Raw genomic sequence first — 20,585 nt, 5'->3', positions numbered from 1 at the left:
ATATGCAGGGAATGATCCCAATCTTTTGATACCGGTTGAGTCCTGATAAATCCCTTTAAGATAAGGACTCTGTTTTCAACCATATTCTAATTCTGTGTTAATGCATTCTGTCACTTATGACAATTTAAGTACTGAAGGAAACCCCCAGAGACTTAGTGTTTAACAGTCTGAATGATTTCTGTCTCTGCTTTCTGTTTTTGCAATGTATTTGAACCTCAGTCTTTTTTTCTGTAATGTAGGGATAATGCTATCTAATAATATCCAGGTTGTTGTAAAAAATAAATAAAGGAAGAACAAAAAACTCATAAAACAATGGGATGTAATACTTAAGTGAAATTCCTGCATGTTTTCTTTCCTTTCTCTTCATGTAAGGAACCAAATTTGCAACTTTCTATTAACATAGAAATTCCTGAATCCCCTTTCCCTGAACTGCAAGTTCAGTCTCTGTGACTGCTCTTCCCAGGTGATAGCTGGCTCTCCCTCTGGAGTTGCTGTAACTTTCCTCTTCCTCAAGTGTTTACTTGCTTCTGTGTATGAGGATGTCTTGGTGAGAGTTCTGGGAAATTTCCAACAGGTTTTCTTTTCTGTCATACAATGACTCTGGTGTGACATATTGTTTTCTACATGACATACAATTTTAAACAGATATAAACTGAACATTATAATTCTAAAAATAGATACCCCAGGGCTCCCCTCCTATGTGGGGTGCTGTAGAAAATGTGCACATTGTGACTTATTTAGTATCTAATCAGCCAAAAACCTCCCAGATGCCTTGTCAAAAACAAAGACTCTCACATGGGTTTTTCCTCCTTTTCCCCATTCTTTCTATGGTTGGGTTCTTCTCATGCATATGTGTTAAGTCAGAAAAATGTATACTGCCAGGTAAGATCTCTGTTGAACACAATGTTGTAAAACTAGAAAGAAAAGCCATTTGGATTTTAGAAGGTCTAATGGCCTTAGTGGTTTCAGATTCAGGAAAAAGTTGATGCTAAAAACTAACATTAACTGATGAAATTATGTTTCCCCAGTGCCATTGTAATCTTGATATGCCTGAATTGGTTTAGGAAAAAAAAAAATGAGCTCTGGGGGTTATCTGGGTAGCTTAGTTAGTTAGGCATCCGACTTGATTTTGACTCAAGTCATGGTCTCAGAGTTGTGAGGCTCCATGCTGGGAGTAGAGCATGCTTGGGATTCTTTCTCCCCCTCTTGCTCTTCCTCTCTCTATCCCTACTCCCATGTGCTCTCTCTTTATAAAATAATAGTAAATAAAACAAAAAATTAAAAAAAAATAATAAAAAATGAAATCTGAATTCCAAGAAAAATGGGGAAACTTAATAGATTAATTGTGCTTAAAGGTTTTCCTCACCTGATAGTCTACATTGAAAAGTCACTTAAGTGGTTGCAAATATGGCAGAGGGGTAGGGACCCTATTTCAACCAGTCCCCTTAATTGAGCAGGTTATCTACTAGACCACTCTGAATACCCACAAAATCATCCTGAGATGTAAGAAGATATATCTAGATCTCTACAAACAGAATATCCCTGGTGATTGGTTTCTAGGTGTGAAGGGGGGAGCTGTGATTCTCCGGGCAGATATCAGAAGTTAAATGGAAGGGGGAGTGGGCCTCCAGGATCCTGCACCACTGCAGCAAAAAAGCCCTCTGTGCCTGAGACCAGGCACAGACTCACAGAATAGCAGTGTCAGAGGAAAGAATTTAGGGCAATCTCCCAGACTGAAACCTGGAGCTGTGGGGTCATGCATGTGAATCGGGGGCAGCTGGTGGTTTTAGAAGCACAAAAGGCAAAGATGTGCCTGGACCTAGAAGCGAGGACTTGGAGTGCTGCCATGGGGTACATAACCCAGGACACTCAGTTTTTAGCTACACAGACAGAAACAGAGACAGTGTGGCTTGGAGAGCACATTGAAGAACAGACTGCGATCTCTGTTCTGAGACAGAGGTTTGGATACAGTCACTTCTGCTTTGACTCTCAAAAGAGATGCAGAAATCCACCAGGGAAAGCCATCTGAGAACAAAAGACCCCCAAAACCAGTTTTCACTGAGCCCATCCCCCCAAGGGGGCAGGGTAACTCTGTTCAAACAGGGTTGCCTGAGTAACAGGGTGGCAGGCCCCTGTCCCAGAAGACAGGCTGGTAGAACAAGAGGCCATCAACCCTAAGGTCCCTATAAAACAGGTGCATCTTGCTTAGGTTGTCAATGATTTGGCTTTTGTATATTCCCTCAACCACCCATCAACAGAATGATTAAAAGGAGGAACCCCTAACACAGGAAATATTCAGAGACTGTGGCCTCTTCTACAGAACTAATGGATATAGATATAAGCAAGATGTCAGAAATAGAAGACAATACCTGGGATAGAGGACACCATTAATGGCAACATAGATTCTCTAAGGGCAGAGATGAAAGTTGATCTGGTAGAACTTAAAAATGTTATCAGTGAGATACAATCTAATCTAAATACTCTAACAGCTAGGGTAAATGAGACAAAAGAGCTAATTAGTAATCTAGAAGACAAACTGATATAAAAGAAGGAACTGGAGGAGGACTGGATAAAACCAGCTTAGAATACATGAAAACAGAATTAAAGAAATAGATGATGCCATGAAACATTCCAAGTCGGAATTATTGGGATCCCTGAGGGTGTAGAGACAGAGAGAACTAGAAGATATATTTGAGCAAACCATAGCTGGGAACTTCCTTAATCTGGGAAATGAAACAAGATTTCATGTCCTAGAGGCAGGAAGGACCCCTCCCAAGTTAAGAAGAATAAACCACTACCCTGGTATGTAATAGAAATAGTAAAACTTGTAATTATCAGAACCAAGGAAACCATCTTAAGGGCAGCTAGGGGGAAGAGGTTCCTTATCTACAGAGGGAGGAACATCAGAATAACACCCGACTTTCCCATAGAGATTTGGCAAGCCAGAAAGGGCTGGTAAGACATATTCAGGGTACTAAATGAGAAGACCATCCCATCAAAAATACTTTATCTGTTCATATCTTCTGCCCATTTTTTTTTTTTTTTAAATATGATTGTCTGTTTTGTGTGTGTTGAGTTTGAGGAGTCCTTTATAGATCTTGGATATCAACCTTTTGTCTGTACTGTCATTTGCAAATATCTTCTCCCATTCCATGGGTTGCCGCTTTGTTTTCTTGACTGTTTCCTTTGCTGTGCAGAAACTTTTGATCTTGATGAAGTCCCAAAAGTTCATCTTCGCTTTTGTTTCTTTTGCATTTGGAGGCATATCTTGAAAGAAGTTGCTGTGGCTGATATCGAAGCGATTACTGCCTATGTTCTCCTCTAGGATTCTGATGGATTCCTGTCTCACATTGAGGTCTTTTATCCATTTTGAATTTATCTTTGTGTACAGTGTAAGAGAATGGCTGAGTTTCATTCTTCTACATATGAAGATATGAACAGACACTTCTTCAATGAAGACATACAAATGGCTATCAGACACATGAAAAAATGTTCATCATCACTAGCCATCAGGGAGATTCAAATTAAAACCACATTGAGATACCACCTTACACCAGTTAGAATGGCCAAAATTAGCAAGACAGGAAACAACATGTGTTGAAGAGGATGTGGAGAAAGGGGAACCCTCTTCCACTGTTGGTGGGAATGCAAGTTGGTGCAGCCACTTTGTAAAACAGTGTGGAGATTCCTTGAGAAATTAAAAATAGAGCTTCTCTATGACCCTACAATTACACTTACTGGGTATTTACCCCAAATATACAGATGTAGTGAAAAGAAGGGCCATCTATAACCCAATGTTTTTAGCGGCAATGGCCACGGTCGCCAAACTGTGGAAAGAACAAAGATGCCCTTCAACGGGCGAATGGATAAGGTAGATGTGGTCCATATACACTATGGAGTATTATGCCTCCATCAGAAAGGATGAATACCCAACTTTTGTAGCAACGTGGACGGGACTGGAAGAGATTATACTGAGTGAAATAAGTCAAGCAGAGAGAGTCAATTATATGGCTTCACTTATTTGTGGAGCATAACAAATAGCATGGAGGACAATGGGAGATGGAGAGGAGAAAGGAGTTGAGGGAAATTGGAAGGGGAGGTGAACCATGAGAGACTATGGACTCTGAAAAACAATCTGAGGGTTTTGAAAGGGTGGGGGGTGGGAGGTTGGGGGAACCAGGTGGTGGGTATTAGAGAGGGCATGGATTGCATGGAGCACTGGGTATGGGGCAAAAACAATGAATACTGTTATGTTGAAAAGAAATTAAAAAATTAAAATAAACAAATTAATTAATTTAAAAAATACTTTATCTGACAAGGTTGTCATTTGGAATGGATGGAGAGATAAAGAGCTTTCATGACCAGCAGAAACTATAAGAATACATGATCACTAGCTGACTCTGCAAGAAATATTAAGGAGAGTTCTCTGAAAGTAGAAATACTCCAACAGTGATCCAGAACAGAGATATACAACTATAATCCACAGAAACAAGGACTTCACAAGCAGCATGATGTCAATTAAAATATTATCTTTCATTAGTCACTCTCAATGTGAGCTGCCTAAATGCTCCCATAAAATGGAATAGGATTGCAGATTGGATAAAAAGGCAGGACCCATCCATATGCTGTCTATAAGAGGCTAATTTTGAACCTAAGGATACATACAGGCTGAAAGTGAAGGGATGGACTCTTTTATGTCAATGGGCCCAAAAGAAAGCTGGGATAGCAATTCTCAAATCAGACAAATCAGATTTTAAGCTAAAGCTTGTAGTTAGAGATACAGAGGGACACTACATCATTCTTAAAGGGTCTATCCAACAGGAAGATCTAACAATTGTAAATATCTATACCCCCAAATGTGAGTGGCCAACTACACAAGCCAACTGTTAACCAAAATAAAGACATATTGATAACAGTGCATTAATTGTAGGAGACCTCAACACTATACTCTCAAAGACAGACAGATCAACTAAGCAGAAAATCAACAAAGAAACACAAGCTTTGAATGACACCCTGGAACAAATGGACCTCATAGATACATACATAAAGAACATTCTACCCTAATACAAGAGAATACTCATTCTTCTCAAGCACACATGGAACTTTCTCCAGAATAGACCACATACTGGGTCATGAATCAGGTCTCAACTGATCCCAAAAGATTGAGATTATTCCCTGCAAATTCTCAGAACACAGTGCTTTGAAAGCATTTTTCACAAGAAAAAGTTTAGAAGAAATTTAAATACTTGGAAGTTAAAGAACACCTTGCTCAAGAATGTTTGGATCAACCAGGAAATCAAAGAAGAACTTAAACAATTCATGGGAACCAGTGAGAAAGAAAACACATTGGTCCAAAACCCATGGGATTTGGCAAAGTTGGTCCTAAGCGGGAAATGCATAACCACCTAAGCCTCACTCAAAAAAAAAAAAAAAAAAAAAAAAGAAATCCAGAATACACACATTCTCTTTACATCTTAAAGGACTGGAGAATCAACAACAAATTAAGCCTGCCTCATGCATGAGAAGGGAAATAATTAAGATGAGAACAGAGATCATTGAGTTAGGAACTAGAAATACAGTAGAACACATCAACAAAACTAGAAGCTGGTTCTTTGAAAGAATTAATAAGATCAATAAACCACTGGCTAGATTTATCCAAAAGAAAAGAGACAGGACCAAATTAATAAAATTTTGAATGAAAGGGGAGAGATCATGACTAACACAAAGGAGATAGAAACAATCATCAGAAATTATTACCAACCACTACATGCCAATGAACTAAGCAACCTGGAAGAAATGCCTGCATTCCTGGAAACCTATAAACTACCAAGACTGAAACAGGGAGAAATTGATAATCTGAATGGACTAAACCATTAATGAGATTGAACCAGTGATGTGATCAAAAACCTCCAAAAAGCAAGAGTCCAGGACCTGATGGATTCCCTGGGGATTTCCACCAAACATTCAAAGAAATCATGGTTACTTTCCTGAAGCTGTTTCAAAAATAGAAACAGAAGGAAACTTTCAGACTCATTCTATGAGGCTAGCATTACCTTGATCCCCAAATCAGGCAAAGTCCCTATCAAAAAGGACAACTTCAGACCAGTATGGATGCCTAATTTCTCAACAAAATTCTCAACAAGATCCTAGCTAATAGGCTCCAACAGTACATTGAAAGGGTTATCTACAATGATAATTTATCATGGGATGCAAGGGTGGTTCAACATTCACAAATCAATCAATGTGATAGAACATATTAATAAGAGAAGAGAGAAGAAACACATGGGTCCTCTCAATTGGTGCAGAAAAAGCATTTGACAAAATACAGCTTCCTTTCCCAATTAAACTCTTCAGAGTATAGGGGTAGAGGGAACATTCCTCAATTTCGTAAAATCCATCTATGAAAAACCCACAATGAATATCATTCTCAATGTTTCCTCTCCAACATTTTTTGTTTCTTGTCTTGTCAATTTTTGCCATTCTAACTGGTGTAAGGTGGTATCTCAATGTGGTTTTGATTTTAATTTCCCTGATGGCTGATGATGATGAATATTTTTTCATGTGTCTGTTAGCCCTTTGTATGTCTTTTGAGAAGTGTCTGTTCATGTCTTCTGCCCATTTTTTGAACTGAGTATTTGTTTCTTGGATGTTGAGTTTGAGAAGTTCTTTATAAATCTTGGATATCTGCCCTTTGTCTACAGTGTCATTTGCAAACATCTCCCATTCCATGGGTTGCCTCTTTGTGTTTTGTTTGTTTGTTTTTGTTTTGTTTTGTTTGTTTTTGACTATTTTGTTTGCTGTGCAGAAGCTTTTTACCTTGGGGAAATCCCAAAAGTTCATTTTCACTTTTTTTTCCTTTGCCTTTGGAGATGTGTCCTGAAAGAAGTTCCTGTGGCCAATGTCAAAGAGGTTACTGCACATGTTCTTCTCTAGGATTTTGATGGATTCCTTTCTCACATTGAGGTCTTTCATCCATTTTGAGTTTATCCTTTTATATGGTGTAAGGGAATGCTCCAGTTTCATTCTTCTGTTTATAGCTGTCTCATTTTCCCAGCACCATTTATTGAAGAGGTTGTCTTTTTTCCATTGGATATTTTTTCTTGCTTTGTCAAAGACTATTTGACCATAGAGGTTGAGGCTTTATATCTGGGATGCCTATTCTGCTCCATTGTTCTATATGCCTGTTTTTGTGCCAGTACCATGCTGTCTTGGTGATCACAGCTTTGCAATACAGCTTGAAATGAAGCAATGTGATGTCACCAGCATTGTTTTCATTTTTCAAAATTTCCTTGACACTTGGGATCTTTTCTGGTTCCATACAAATTTTAGGATTGTTTATTCCAGCACTTTGAAAATACCACCAGTATTTGGATCACGATGGTGTTGAAAGTACAGATTGCTCTGGGAAGCATAGACATTTTAAAAATGTTTACCCTTCTGATCCATGAACATGGAATATTTTTCCAACTCTTTGTGTTTTCTTCAATTTCTTTCATTAGTGTTCTATAGTTCCTTTACCTCTTTGGTTAGGTTTATTCCAAGGTTTTGGTGCTATTGTAAATGGAATCAATTCATTAATTTCTCTTCCTAAAGTTACCTTGTTAGGTATTCTTTATAAGAATACGTATATAAATAAGAATATGTATTTCTGTGCATTGATTTTGTATCCTGCCACATTACTGAATTGCTGTATGAGTTCTAGTAATGTAGGGGTGAAGTCTTTAGGGTATTCCACATAAAGTATCATGTCACCTGTAAAGAGAGTGTTTGTCTTCTTCTGTGCCAATTTGAATACCTTTTATTTCTTTTTGTTTTCTGATTGCTTTTGCTAGGACTTCTAGTACTATGTTGAACAACAGTGGCAAGTTTGGGCATCCTTGTTGTGTTTATGATCTTAAGGGAAAGGCCAAGAGCCTTTTTTATTGCTGATGGGAATGCAAGTTGGTACAGCCACTTTGGAAAACTGTGGAGATTCCTCAAAAAGTTAAAAAAAAGAGCTATCCTATGATTCAGCAATTGCACTACTGAGTATTTACCCAAAAGATAAATGTCATGAAAAGAAGGGTCATTTGTACCCCAATGTTCATAGCAGCAATGTCCACAATAGCAAAACTATGGAAGGAGCTGAGATGTCCTTCAACAGATGAATGGATAAAGAGGATGTGGTCTTCTTCTGTATACATACATTGTATGTATACAATGGAATATTACTTAACCTTCACAAAAGATGAATACCCCACTTTTGCATCAACGGGGATAGGGCTGGAGGAGATTATGCTAAGTGAAATATGTCAATGCAGAGATAGTCAATTATCATATGGTTTCACTCATTTGTGGAACATAAGGAATAGCATGGAGGGCATTAGGAGAAGGAAAGGAAAAATAAAGGGGAGGGAAATCGGAGGGGGAAATGAGCCATGAGAGACTATGGACTCTTATAAGCAAACTTTGAGGTTTTGAGGGGAACGGGGAAGAAGGATGAGTTAGCCTAATGATGGGTATTAAAGAGGGTATGTATTGCACAGAGCACTGGCTGTTATATGCAAACAATGAATCATGGAACACTACATCAAAAACTAATGATGAACTGTATGGTGACTAACATAATATAATAAAAAAATAAAGGTAGAAACATGTGTAATATAAAATATAGGAGTCTTTAAAAAATTCAGTAGGACAGTCAATATAATAGTTTTTAACCGCCAGAAATAATAGCATCAAAATAACCATATAAGTTCAGTCAGAAGTGAAAGGAGAAATTAATATAAACTTCATTGGTAATGAAGCCTTTCATGTGACACTATCCATTTCTGAGAATTGAAATATTAGATATATAATTCTTTTTTCTATGGAGAATATGCCTTCGTTTCAAGAGTCCACAAAACAGCTACAAAAATCCATTGTATATAAAGCTGTGAAGACAATCTCTATGATTTAATAACTGGATATTTAAAAACCACTGTCTCTGACTACAATGATTGATTTGCATTGCATTATAAATTAAAAATAAAAGGAAAAAGGGTGATCCACTTTAAAAAAGATAAATCAAAAGGAGTAATAATAATAATAGAAGTACTAGTAATCACACTAACAGAATTTTGGTAGTAGTAACAAAAACAATGATAGTATTCACTATTGCAAGAGCATTTATACAGTACTAGACCTTAATCATTGCTATATACACTATTTTTACATTTTTTTGTAGAAAATATTATTTTATGGGAAGATTAACCTCAGGAGGTTGGCTATTTGTTGAAGGTATGCAGCAAATTCAATTCACACCAGCAGGCTTTGTGTGGCCCCCACCCCTATGATTTACTGGCAGCTGATTGATTGTTTAAGAAACAAAACAAATGATCATGCGAGAAAAAGAGAGAGAGGCAAATCAGGAAACAGACTCTTAACTATAGAGAACAAATCTATGGTTACTTGAGGACAGGTGAGTGAGTAATGAGGGAAATAGGTGGTGGACATTAGGAGTGCACTTGTGATGAGCACCAGGTGTTATATGTAATTGTTGAATCAGTAAATTCAACACCTGAAACAAATATTACAATGTATGTTAACTAACTGTAATTTAAATAAAAACAAACAAAAAGACACACACACACACACACACACACACACACGAAAACTGTAAACAGTGGAACTGATAAGTCAAGAGGTGATTTTTTTTTTTTGGTAAATGCTTTTGATGTTATAAATAAAGCTTTGGCATTAATCAAGAAAAAGAATAAATACAAAAATTAGGTACAAAGGGAATAAAGCTACAGAGATAAATATTAAAATTATATTAGGATATTATATAAATGTGCTAATAAAAGAGTTTTTATAAAATTAATGTTTTTCAGGAAAAAGATAAATCATCAAGGTTATTTTAAGTAGTAGATCCATATGGATGCTCTCTTTGAAATTTCTCATGTCCATTCTCCTCCTCTTTGGCTGTTCAATTCCCATTTTCTGTTGAACAACAGACTTAAAAGTTATTTTTCTTACAAACCTCCTCTTTCTGCTCAGCCCCTTACACCAACAGTTGAGCACCACCAGGTAAAGGAGTTACTTGCTTTTGGTGCTTTCCTTCACAATCTTGAGTATGGGCCTTTGTTTAGTACTCACTACATTGTGTTGCAAATTTGATTTTCTATTTGCTCCTTTCACTGTGGGCTACTTATAGGCAGGGAGTGCCTATTATTTCTTTTTATCTCACCTAGGTATTATCCAACAAAGAGTGTAATGTAAATAACAAAGGCATTGAGTAATTTTAGAGGGGTTGGAATAAGGAGAGGAACAATTATTTGTAACAAAGGAAGATTTGCAGGTGTTTATAGGATAGAAGAAGATGTCAGTCAAAAGGAGGCATTAAAGGTATGAAAGAAAAAAGCTCTTGGTGAACATAGTTCTTAGAGGAGGGCCAAAGAGATGCAGTCCAAAGTTTGAGTCCAATACTCAATAGAGGGAAAAAAGAAAGGTAAAGATAAAGGCTTGCTGGGTATAGATGAGGAATGCTGCTGCTATTTAACTCAGCTAAATATGATGTTCTTTAAAAAGTCAGAAGGGATTCTTGAAACCCTATGTTTATTGCTGCACCATTTGCAATAGCCACATTATAGACACAGTCCATTCATCAACAGATGAATGGATAAATAAGATGGGGTATATACATACAATGGAATGCTATTCAGCCATAAAAAGAATGAAGTCTTGTCATTTGTAATAATATGCACAGAGCTAGAGAGTACAATATTAAGTGAAATATGTCAAGCAGAGAAAGACAAATACCATATGATTTCACTCATGTAGAATTTGAGAAACAAAACAAATGAACAAAGGAAAAGAAAGAGAGACAAACCAAAAAATAGACTCTTAAATATAGAAAACAAATTGATGATTACCAGAGGGGAAGTGGGTATGGGGGATGGGTGAAATAAGTGAAGGGGATTGAGAGTACACTTACCATGATGAGCACTGAAAACTGTACAGAATTGTTGAATCACTATATTACACACCTGAACTTAATATAACATTGCATGTCAACTATAGTAGAATTCAATTAAAAAAACAAAAGTCAGAAGGAAGGTCATATTCCAAATATGAGAATATGGGAGGAGCCAGGAATTTTCAGCAAAGGTATTGAACAAAACATTTATAAAGTGTTTTCATATGAAGCCAAGTATTTGCAGGGCTGTCTGACTTTCCATTTATGTTCAGTGGAGACCCTCAATGGGTAAAGGGGTTCTCCAACATGGAAGGGAGAGACTGGCTGGCTGCAGATATCATGGAGGGAGAGATAAGAGTCCCAGCTCTACAGATGGCCCAAGAGCACTGGTACTGGTCAAGAGACAGAGGGAACTAGCAGAGGTGGGCACAAAGTATGTAATGAAAATGCTTTTTTTTTTTTTTTTCAGAAGGAGAAAGAACAAGACATAATTTTCTCGAATTCTTTCTCTTTTGCTTGCTATAAAGATGGTACATACATGTCATAAGTTTGAACACATGAAAAAGAAACCATGCAAACTTGAGGCTATTCTGATGGGAGAAAAGCAAATTTTTACAATTTCAACAATTTCATTGCCACCTGCCTTTTTTCCTCTAAGGTTTACCTTTTTAGTTTGATGCTTTTGCTCCTTACTATGATTTCTATTTGTTCCTCTGTCATTCTTTCTAGTCTTTAGCCATGTAAGCTCTGCTGCTGGAAGCTCATCACCAACACAATATGATGGGGAACACTCTGAAAATACCATAAGATCGCCTCCTAACTTAGATGTGCCTTCTCTCTTCTGTAGCTCTCCCTCTGGGTCACTACCTACTACCCCACCAGGAACTCCTCTCTCTATGGGACATACAATGATGGGGCTTTATTTCCAGGATGCAGGAAGTTCATTCAGCCTTTCTTCATGAAGTGGATTAGCTAATTGTCACCTGGAGAGATCTAAGACATGAGGTATGAGGCTGTTCAAATTTCAAATGATGGCTGAGGATGAGAGAACAATTCATGTCCTGAGGCCCTGAATAACATGAGGACAGGTTAAGGGACTGAAGAGTATGGCTCTCAAGGTATCCAGGGTCTATGGATGGTGGGGCAAGCTGTCCATCCCTGTGATAAGCTCCCACAGTCCTGTAGAAGCTGAAGCTGTTCTGCTGAGAAACATGCATTACCTTTGTGGAAAGAAAACAATGAAATGACTTTTCATTAAGATCTATAATCATGGTATGTTATAAAGACTTTTGGGAAGGAAAAATGATAGGAAGAATGGTTTCAGTCTAAAACTCAAGTAGGAGACTTCATTAGCAAACATTTCCTTTTGAAACTAGGCCAGTCTTCAGTGTGTGGAATTCCACTCTCAGTGCAAATGCCTGACCCATTGGAAATGGCATGGTTCTGAGCAGCTTGTTTCCCAGCAATTTGGAAGCTTCCGTTCCTCGGGGTACTGTGTGTCATCACAGTTATGTTTTTAACCTAAAACGGAATGCATTTGTCTGGGCATCCATCTGACATTTTGCATCTTGATTTGTGCTTTGACATTCAAGTGTTTTTGTCTTTTGTAACAGAATGTGATGTTTGGAGCCAGCATAGATTAAAAATAATCCCAGAGGGAAATGAAAGCATGATGTGATGCTGGATTTTGAGCAAATTTGCTTTCCCTAAGCCTTTTGGTAAAGGTACTGCTTTTCTGAGAAGCTTGGGGAGCAAGACAAATGGATCTTCTGGGAAATGGAACTGCTCTTGGTAAATGTAGAGCATAAATGTGTATACGAAGAGAAGTGCTGGCAGTGACAGGAAGTCATTACTGCCCTTTCTTCAAATAAATCTCCTTCCAGCAGACTCCAGCCTGGGCAGTGAGTGAAACATTGAAACACTAATCAAGCTAACCACCAGGAAAAAGCAGCAGGGGCTCACCCCAAGAAGGAACATGCCGGCATTAGCAGTTTCTACAGAAAGAGGTGCCCCACCCTTGTCTTTACCCATCAGATACTTAGGTGTGTAGCCACTATTGTCAGTGTTGTCTTCAAATTGCCAATAAACAGCTTCATCATTTGTCTTGACCCTAACCTTAGAGGATTCTTTGTGCCTATGTTTGACTTCCAAAATGTATAAGGAAAAGGTCACCCTGATGAGCTTGCTCCTCTGGGGGAGATGTACAGAGAGAATGGCAGAGACTCTGTAAGGCAGTCTGAACCTGCTTTCTCTGAGAAAGCCTTGCTCGAGCGTATCCTCTCCAAAAACTCCATCTAGAGCTAGCATCCCCTGCATCTAGTCAAGGTCTTAAACCTGCCTTTTCACATGTTTGCAACCAGAAATTGTGATGCTCCTAGAGCTGCATTGGACTGCACAGCCCCCAGTCACTTTGACACAATTGAGCCTTGAAATGTGGCAAGTCAAAGTAAGATATCTTGTAAATAGAAAACCTACACTGGATTTTAAAAATTAAGTATACAAAAGTGAATGTAAAATATTCCATTAGGAATTTTATGTGATCATATGTTAAAATAATAATTTGGATATGTTGGAAAAAATAAAATATATTATTAAATTTAATTTCATTTGTTTTCTTTTGCTGTTTTTTGAATATGTGGTACTAGAAATTTGAAATTACATAGTGACTCATGTACTTTTCTGTTGCTTGGTGGTCTGGAAGTACCTTTTATTTTGAGTGGGAGTTGACAAGAAGATGGCACTTTATTTCACCTTCTTAAGACTGTATTTTTTTATAATGGGAGAGGAAAATATTTTTTGTAAAGGGTCAGATAGTATACATTTCAGGCTTTGTGGACCACATGGTTTCTATTGCAACTACTCAACTCTACTGTGCTGTGCCAGACACAGCCATCCTAGATGGTAAAGCAACCATTGATAAGTAAATGAATGAGAGAGAATATGTTCCAATAAAACTTTATTTACCAAAACAGGCAGTGGGCCAGTATTAGCCTGGGGCTATAGTTTATTGTTTCTTGATCTGTAAAAATGGGTGATTTACTTAAGTGAGTTCTCTTTGGACTGGGAAAGCACATTTTTCATTCATAGAATCCTTCCTGTATGCAAGTTTATGGCTTGAGAGATCTTATGGTACATGCAAATATCTTTGTGAGGATTATTATGACTTTGGCATGTCATAACTAACAAATGATGAAGCTGGAATCTAAACTAAGCGAGCTGGTATCTGACGTGAATTCCCTTCTCTCTCTGTCTCTCTGTCTCTCCATCTCTCCCTTCCTTCTTTACCTTCCTCACTCTCCCCTTTCCTTTTTCTTCCCTTCTCCCTCTTTTTCTATATCTCTCACCTGCCTCTCTGTTTCTGCTTTTGTCTCTGTCTCCATCTCTCTCCTCCCACTGGTTTGGCTGGAGTTTGTACCCTCTGGGGTTCCTTACTTAAGGCACTGTAGGTGGTATTAGGATAGGCTTAGACTGCTCCAGTCTCCTGAAGCTCAGTGACTACTAAAATGTCTCCTTTGTAGTCCCGAATATCGTGTCTGAGACTCACTGTCATGTTCAATGGACTCAAAGGAGTATCTCGTCAATCTTGCTCTGGTGGCTCATTATGTGACCAGATACTGGTCTAAGGCATTTATAGGGATGAGCTCATATAATCCTCATAATAACTTCAGTAAGTAAGTACTACTATTTCCATTTCAAAAATGAAGAAATTGAGTCATGGATATGTCCCAAGATCATGCAGCTGGACAAGAGCAGGGCCCTTAACTAATGTGTTGTGGTAGGAATGCAAGCAGGTTTTGAAGCCAGAAAAATATTCCAAAATATCATCAGCATCATAGTGGTGGTATACTTTATGAAATTCCTTAATACATTTAAGCTTCAGTTTCTTTGTCTATAAAATAGGGATGATATGTATGGCCTACCTTATTGTGTTTGGGAAATGTCAATGTTTATCGATGAAACCCTCAAGGTATAGCAGATATTCAGTACGTCACTTATTTCTGAGTGGTATATTATCATTTTATGGTTTATTTATACCCACAGGGAAGCAGAATGTATAATGATTTTGAACATGGACTTTAGAATTAGATTGAATGGGTTTGAATGTCTATACCATAACAGGTTACCCAAGTGACCTGGATAAATTTGCTTCCTTTTCCAAATTCCATCTGTACAGTGGGTGCAATGATAATAATCTTGAAAGGTGATATAAGCCGTTGATGTGGTCATCTGTGTGAGGATTTGCATGGTGTCTAGATACTAAGTAAACAGTCATTTTTCTGATGGTGTCAGATCCCCAGATGATGCTCCTTCTTAGGATCGGTGTTATCTCTGAGCCACCAGTAACTCTTAATTGGAAGCACACCAGAACCATCTACAGGGAACTTCCTCTGGGTTTGGACTCCCCAAGTATAATGTCTTCTTTCTGTGGGATCCATCTCTTGCAAGGCAGATTTGCCTCTGAAACATACCAGATGTCCCAGGACCCAGGTTGACGTGTTCAACATCTTACTCAACATTGATGTAATTTAACACAATCTGTCACAGTGTGAAGAAAGGTTTGCATTTGTATGAAAGCTTGTGATGATATCTGTGGTGCTTGGAGTTGACCAGACACTGTTCCTGGGTGTATTTTTCCAGAATTCAATGATCAGGGTTGACTTATTGCAAACATATCTAGGTACTTAAAAAAAAAAAACAATAACCAAGTTTATTAATCTCAAGAAATTTAGATAATCTTAGTAAAACCTGTTGTTTCGGTTTTCTGTTTTGTAAAAGAAATGTCAGAATAGAAGCTACCACCTCCTTGGGGCACTGGGTAGCTCAGTCGGTTAAGCGTCTGCCTTCAGTTCAGGTCATGATCCCAGGATCCTGGGATCAAGCTCTAAATTGGACTCCCGGCACTGCAGGGAGCCTGGTTCTCCCTCTCTCTCTGCCTGCTGCTCCACTTGCTTGTATTCTTTCTCTCTTCCTGTCAAATAAATAAACATTTTTAATTTTTTTTAAATGTTTATTTATTTATTTAATTTTAAGAAGCAGCAACAGCTACCCCCTTCCTGAAATGTCCAATTCTGGCTTGGAATTTAAGGAACTATTTCACTTGTGGATGTAGTTTCTGTGTTTAAATTACAGCTTTGTGAAGAGAGCCTTGCTGTGGCTCTTTCTGAGTAGCCACTCCTCATGCCATGGTCAGGGAAAGGAAGGTCAGGGAAATGTCAAAATTCTTGTCATTATCACAAACTAGGCTCTTACCAGTGATTTTTTAAAGCTTTTTCAAGATAAAAACTTCCATCTTTGCAGTAACTTCCCTCAGTGACAATGAACCACTAAGCAATGTCTTCAAAGCATGAGCTCCAAATGCAAAGTGGGAATTGACTGGGATTTATTAGCCTGGATAGGGGTTTGTGGGAATACAAGTATATTATGGGAGGCATATAGTGAGGGGAACTTTCATCTTTTTATGACTTCTTTTGTATTTGTGCCTATCTACACTCTCATCTTCCCTTCCTAAGACAAAATATCATTTCCCAATCCTGCCTCTGAAGCTCTCTTCAATTTTAAGCATTACAAACTTCCCGGGTCTGTGGAAATATGACCTTTCTGGGAAACCAGTTTTCTCAGGACAATTGGAAGATGATGCAGAGATTTAAATAATGGTCCAGTTACACAATATTGGCAGTTGTAAGTGTCATTATCAATATCAACACTCTAATATTATAGATGAATAAGTTGAGGCTATAAAATGTCAACTAACATTTGCAAAAATTATAAGCACATCTCAAAATGTCATATATCTAATGAAGGCACACATCCATACCATCTAGACTAAAACCAACTTTTCAATTTCTAGAAATAAGAAGTAATTGACTTTACAGATACAGAAAGCTCCTAAATCATGACAAATATAACAATGCAATAAAAAATGTAATAATGAGTCTAGATCTTACAGTACTTACCAGATACCAGACACCACAATCCACTTTTCTTTGTTTTTCAGATTGGGCTTCCCAATGATGGTTGTCTCCTGCACAGTTGGAATGTGCTACCTCCTTGTTGCTCATGTTGTGATGGGATGGAATTAATAGATATACATCATTTGAAGACTAAAGGAAACTTGACCCATCACCAACATCAGTAGAAAAACACCCAAGACCACTCTTGGGAGAAGAAAAGGTGCTCATCATGGGGGTGCTCTGGAGTGGAGAATTTTGGCATCCATATTTATTCAGGTCAATGCTGGAAAATCACAGGAAATATGAAATAACTTACTAAAGATTCCATTATGGGAAAATATGTATATTTCAAAACACATCTTGCTATGCTCTGTAAGAAAAGACACAAATGCAGTATTCTACCCAAATGGCTTATGCTATGTAACTGTCACTTTTCTAAGGCCTTCTATAGTTTTTTCATATAATCACTTTTCATGTTAAAATAATCAGCATTCAAATTGTATACTCTCCAAATACATATTCTCCCTTGGAAAAGGAAGACAGTTTGTAAGGAAACATTTTATGTGTTAAAAAAAAAAAAACTGTATCTTGACAAAAGATTTAGCATTTGTTAGTCTTCTAATTTTTTAGTTGTTTACATTGTGTGAAATTGTATTTTATCCATTTATATTTTTTCCTCTGGAGTTTTTAAGTCATCAGTTACAAGTGCAGGGTGCCTAAGTGGCTGTCTGTCAGGCGTCTGCCTTCAGCTTAGGTCATGATTCCAGGATTCAAGCCCTGCATTGGGCGCTCTGCTCAGCTGAGAGCAGAGAGATCTCCCTTTCCCTCTGCCCCTCCCTCCACTTGTGCTCTCTCTCTCTCTCTCTCAAATAAATAAAATCTTCTAAAAAATGTACAAGGGCATAAATTTGACTTGTAAGAATGTCATAAGTGTTTTTAAAATAATATTTTACATATTTAATATCTAGAATAATAATCTTCAGTTTTGAAGGTGGTACATGCTATTTCCAATGATTATACAAAAGTGTGGTTAATGCACCCAGTTCTGCACACTGCACAGGACTCTAGGGTTTCAGTCAATGTTTATTAAATGTTGTTCTTTTGTGGAGTATTATGTGTGAGACAAAGGTAGTGAGAGCAAAGAGCAAGGGGATCTGAGGTCTCATCTGCTTTGCTTGGTCAGTACTGTTGTTATAGCCCAGACAACCGACCTCTTCTTCAGTTTTTGTTCTACTCTGTGTGATTCCTTGAGATGAAAATGTTTACTGGGGACTCTCCTAGAAGTGGTAGTTGTATAAAGTGTCTGATTTCAAAAGGTTTAGGATCCCCAGGGCACTAAATAGTGGGAAATAGATCTTTCTAGTTATATTTCTGTCCCTGGCACTCTTAGGATAAATGTGCCCTTTCTACAGTTTAGAATCTATATTTGTTAAATGGCAACCTGTGTCTTTCCTGAAAGGTAGGGAGAGAGTTTATGAGAATATGACCTTTGAATGCATGAGCCATCTTTGAATTCTTTGACAGCAAAGATGACATGAAGTCCCAATTTGTTTTAAAATCTGATCTTGGTCATAGAAGCTGCTGTGTGACCCTGACACAGTGCTCCAGAGGAGCCTACAACCCAGACTTCCCCAGGAAGGAGACCTGACAGCTGTTGTAGCTCTGCTCCCTTTTCATGTTGCCTTACTGATGCCTAGATATCCCTAATGTCTTTCACTAAAAGCCATGGTCTTCTCTTCTCCCCCATATTTTCATGTCTCGTGGTGGTATTGGTGCCTTCCTTGTGCCCAGCTGCTGCTTCTAATTTACAGGTCTTCTTTCCTCCTTTACATTGCCTCCCCCATGATGCTGCACCCTCTGTCTCTCCACCTCCCACCTATTCTCACTGGTGCCTTCCTCAGGCCTCAGTCACTCCTTCTCACTCTTAAATACCCTTGGATCTTGAGCCCCTCAGTTTCTCAGCACTCTCCATTCAATATTCAAGCTTCATTATATCTGAACTTTGTCTCCAGTAGCTGCCACTTGAATTCTTCATCTCACATCTCTCTCTCGGACACTTGTGGTCATCTGCTCCAGATCACCACATAAACACCTTCCTCCACTGATGTCTCCAGTTCATCAGTCACTCCCCTGCTAACCTCCCACATCAGTTCCCTCCTAGATTAGTTATCTACCTCTGCTTTAAATTCAAAAACACTCTTAAATGAATTGCCACTACTCTCTCTTTTATGGCCCTGTGTTTAAGCACCCGAATAGTGCTGAGATAATTTATCAGTTGGAATGCCTGGTTTTACTTCAAAATAGAGAAAACAAGCATCAAATGGACACTCAATCTACCTGACTCGTTTCTTGCATTTTCCTAGTGCAGCTGTCAGAATCCTGGCTAGAAACACATGGCTGCTCAAATTGGGTTAACTTAGAGGGAATTTAACCAGTATGTGGCACTCCTTCAGACTGGTTGAAGGTTGAGAGAGGGAAATAGCAGAACATAGAGATGCAGGGAACTGGATGGCAAGAGGCCTCTGATGGAACCTGTGCTCTTCTGCAGTTGGTTACAGCCAGCAACAGTAACTTTGCTGGGAGGGGGCTGTGTGAATTATCTTGACTTCACTCCTTTTACTCCCTTTGATTTCTAATGTCCTTCCCATTGACTGAAGCCAGCCAGAAGTCAGAAGGGGAAAGGAACTGTTGATGTTGTTTTCACAAGTCAGCTCCTATGGATACAAAGCAGGGCAAGTAGCATGTAAAGTGGGTTTGAAGGAGCAGTTAGAAGATACACTATTCCATCCACCAGTTCTGCTCTTCAGCAGATAAAAAGTTCATATCTGCAATAAAGGAGACATTGAAAGTGCCGTCAGCTTTCTTGTCACCAGGAGACAATGCAAGTTTGTCTATACTCCCTCCTGACACTGTCTCCAGAATTAATAGGTGAATAATCCAATGCTCATTAAACCCCATTTCATCATGATAGGAAAAGGCTATATTGAAGGGACAAACTGTAGCTTTGCTATATTTATGGCACCACTATAAGCCAGTTATCCCTGTTGGAGTTGTTCTGATACCTCATGCATAAACCCCTCGGGGACACAAAGACCATGAAGACATCCTTTAATAGTCTGAATTTACCATGAAATCAAGATGAAAATCTATTTCCTTTTCTGCATATGAGGATTCTGAACTTGCATTAGTAGTTGTGTATTACCTTTGACAGGTGCCTTGCCCCACATATACTCCCAAGGCCAGATACAGGCATGCATGGAAGAAGAGGTGGCAAAGCACCAGACACAGCTGCCATGGGAATCTGAGCAACTTCCTCCTGCAAATTATGTGTGCCTTCCAGACATGCCTGGGCCCAGTTTTTTAGCCACCATGTAAGAGAAGACCAACTTTATGGTTGGTTGGTTATGATGCACAGCTCAACTTGTCTGGTCACACTGTTTCTCATAATCAGGTCCTCAATCTGAACCAGGGCATCTAAGAGTTGCTTTTAGTGGAGATGAGTAGTCAGAATAAGAAGGCAGAGACTTTAACTAAATCCTCGGGATCTGTACGGTGATTCTCCCATTGAGGTTTGTCGAGACCTCCCCTCAATGTATTGTGCCATTACGGAAGGTCAGTGTGGCCAGGCAGCTTGCACTACAACCTGGCCCTGCTGAAAGGTTTTTGCTTGCTTTGGTCACCTTTAAATCATGTAGCCT

The 20,585-nt window shown here is 38.5% G+C and overlaps 1 protein-coding gene across 1 annotated transcript in view; it reads left to right on the top strand.

Moving 5' to 3' along the window:
- The window catches only part of OCA2 (OCA2 melanosomal transmembrane protein), a 415,724-nt gene extending 397,940 nt beyond the window's left edge, over nucleotides 1-17,784 (top strand). Inside the window, exon 22 of the mRNA XM_059372062.1 lies at nucleotides 16,932-17,784. Coding sequence (XP_059228045.1) covers nucleotides 16,932-17,016 — 85 coding nt within the window. The 3' untranslated portion in view covers nucleotides 17,017-17,784. The remainder of the gene's footprint in view (nucleotides 1-16,931) is intronic.
- Nucleotides 17,785-20,585: the final 2,801 nt, after the last annotated feature.

This window comes from Mustela nigripes, chromosome 13 (genome assembly GCF_022355385.1).
Source record: "Mustela nigripes isolate SB6536 chromosome 13, MUSNIG.SB6536, whole genome shotgun sequence".
Lineage (NCBI taxonomy): Eukaryota > Metazoa > Chordata > Mammalia > Carnivora > Mustelidae > Mustela > Mustela nigripes.
This window is presented reverse-complemented; position numbering and strand designations above follow the sequence as displayed.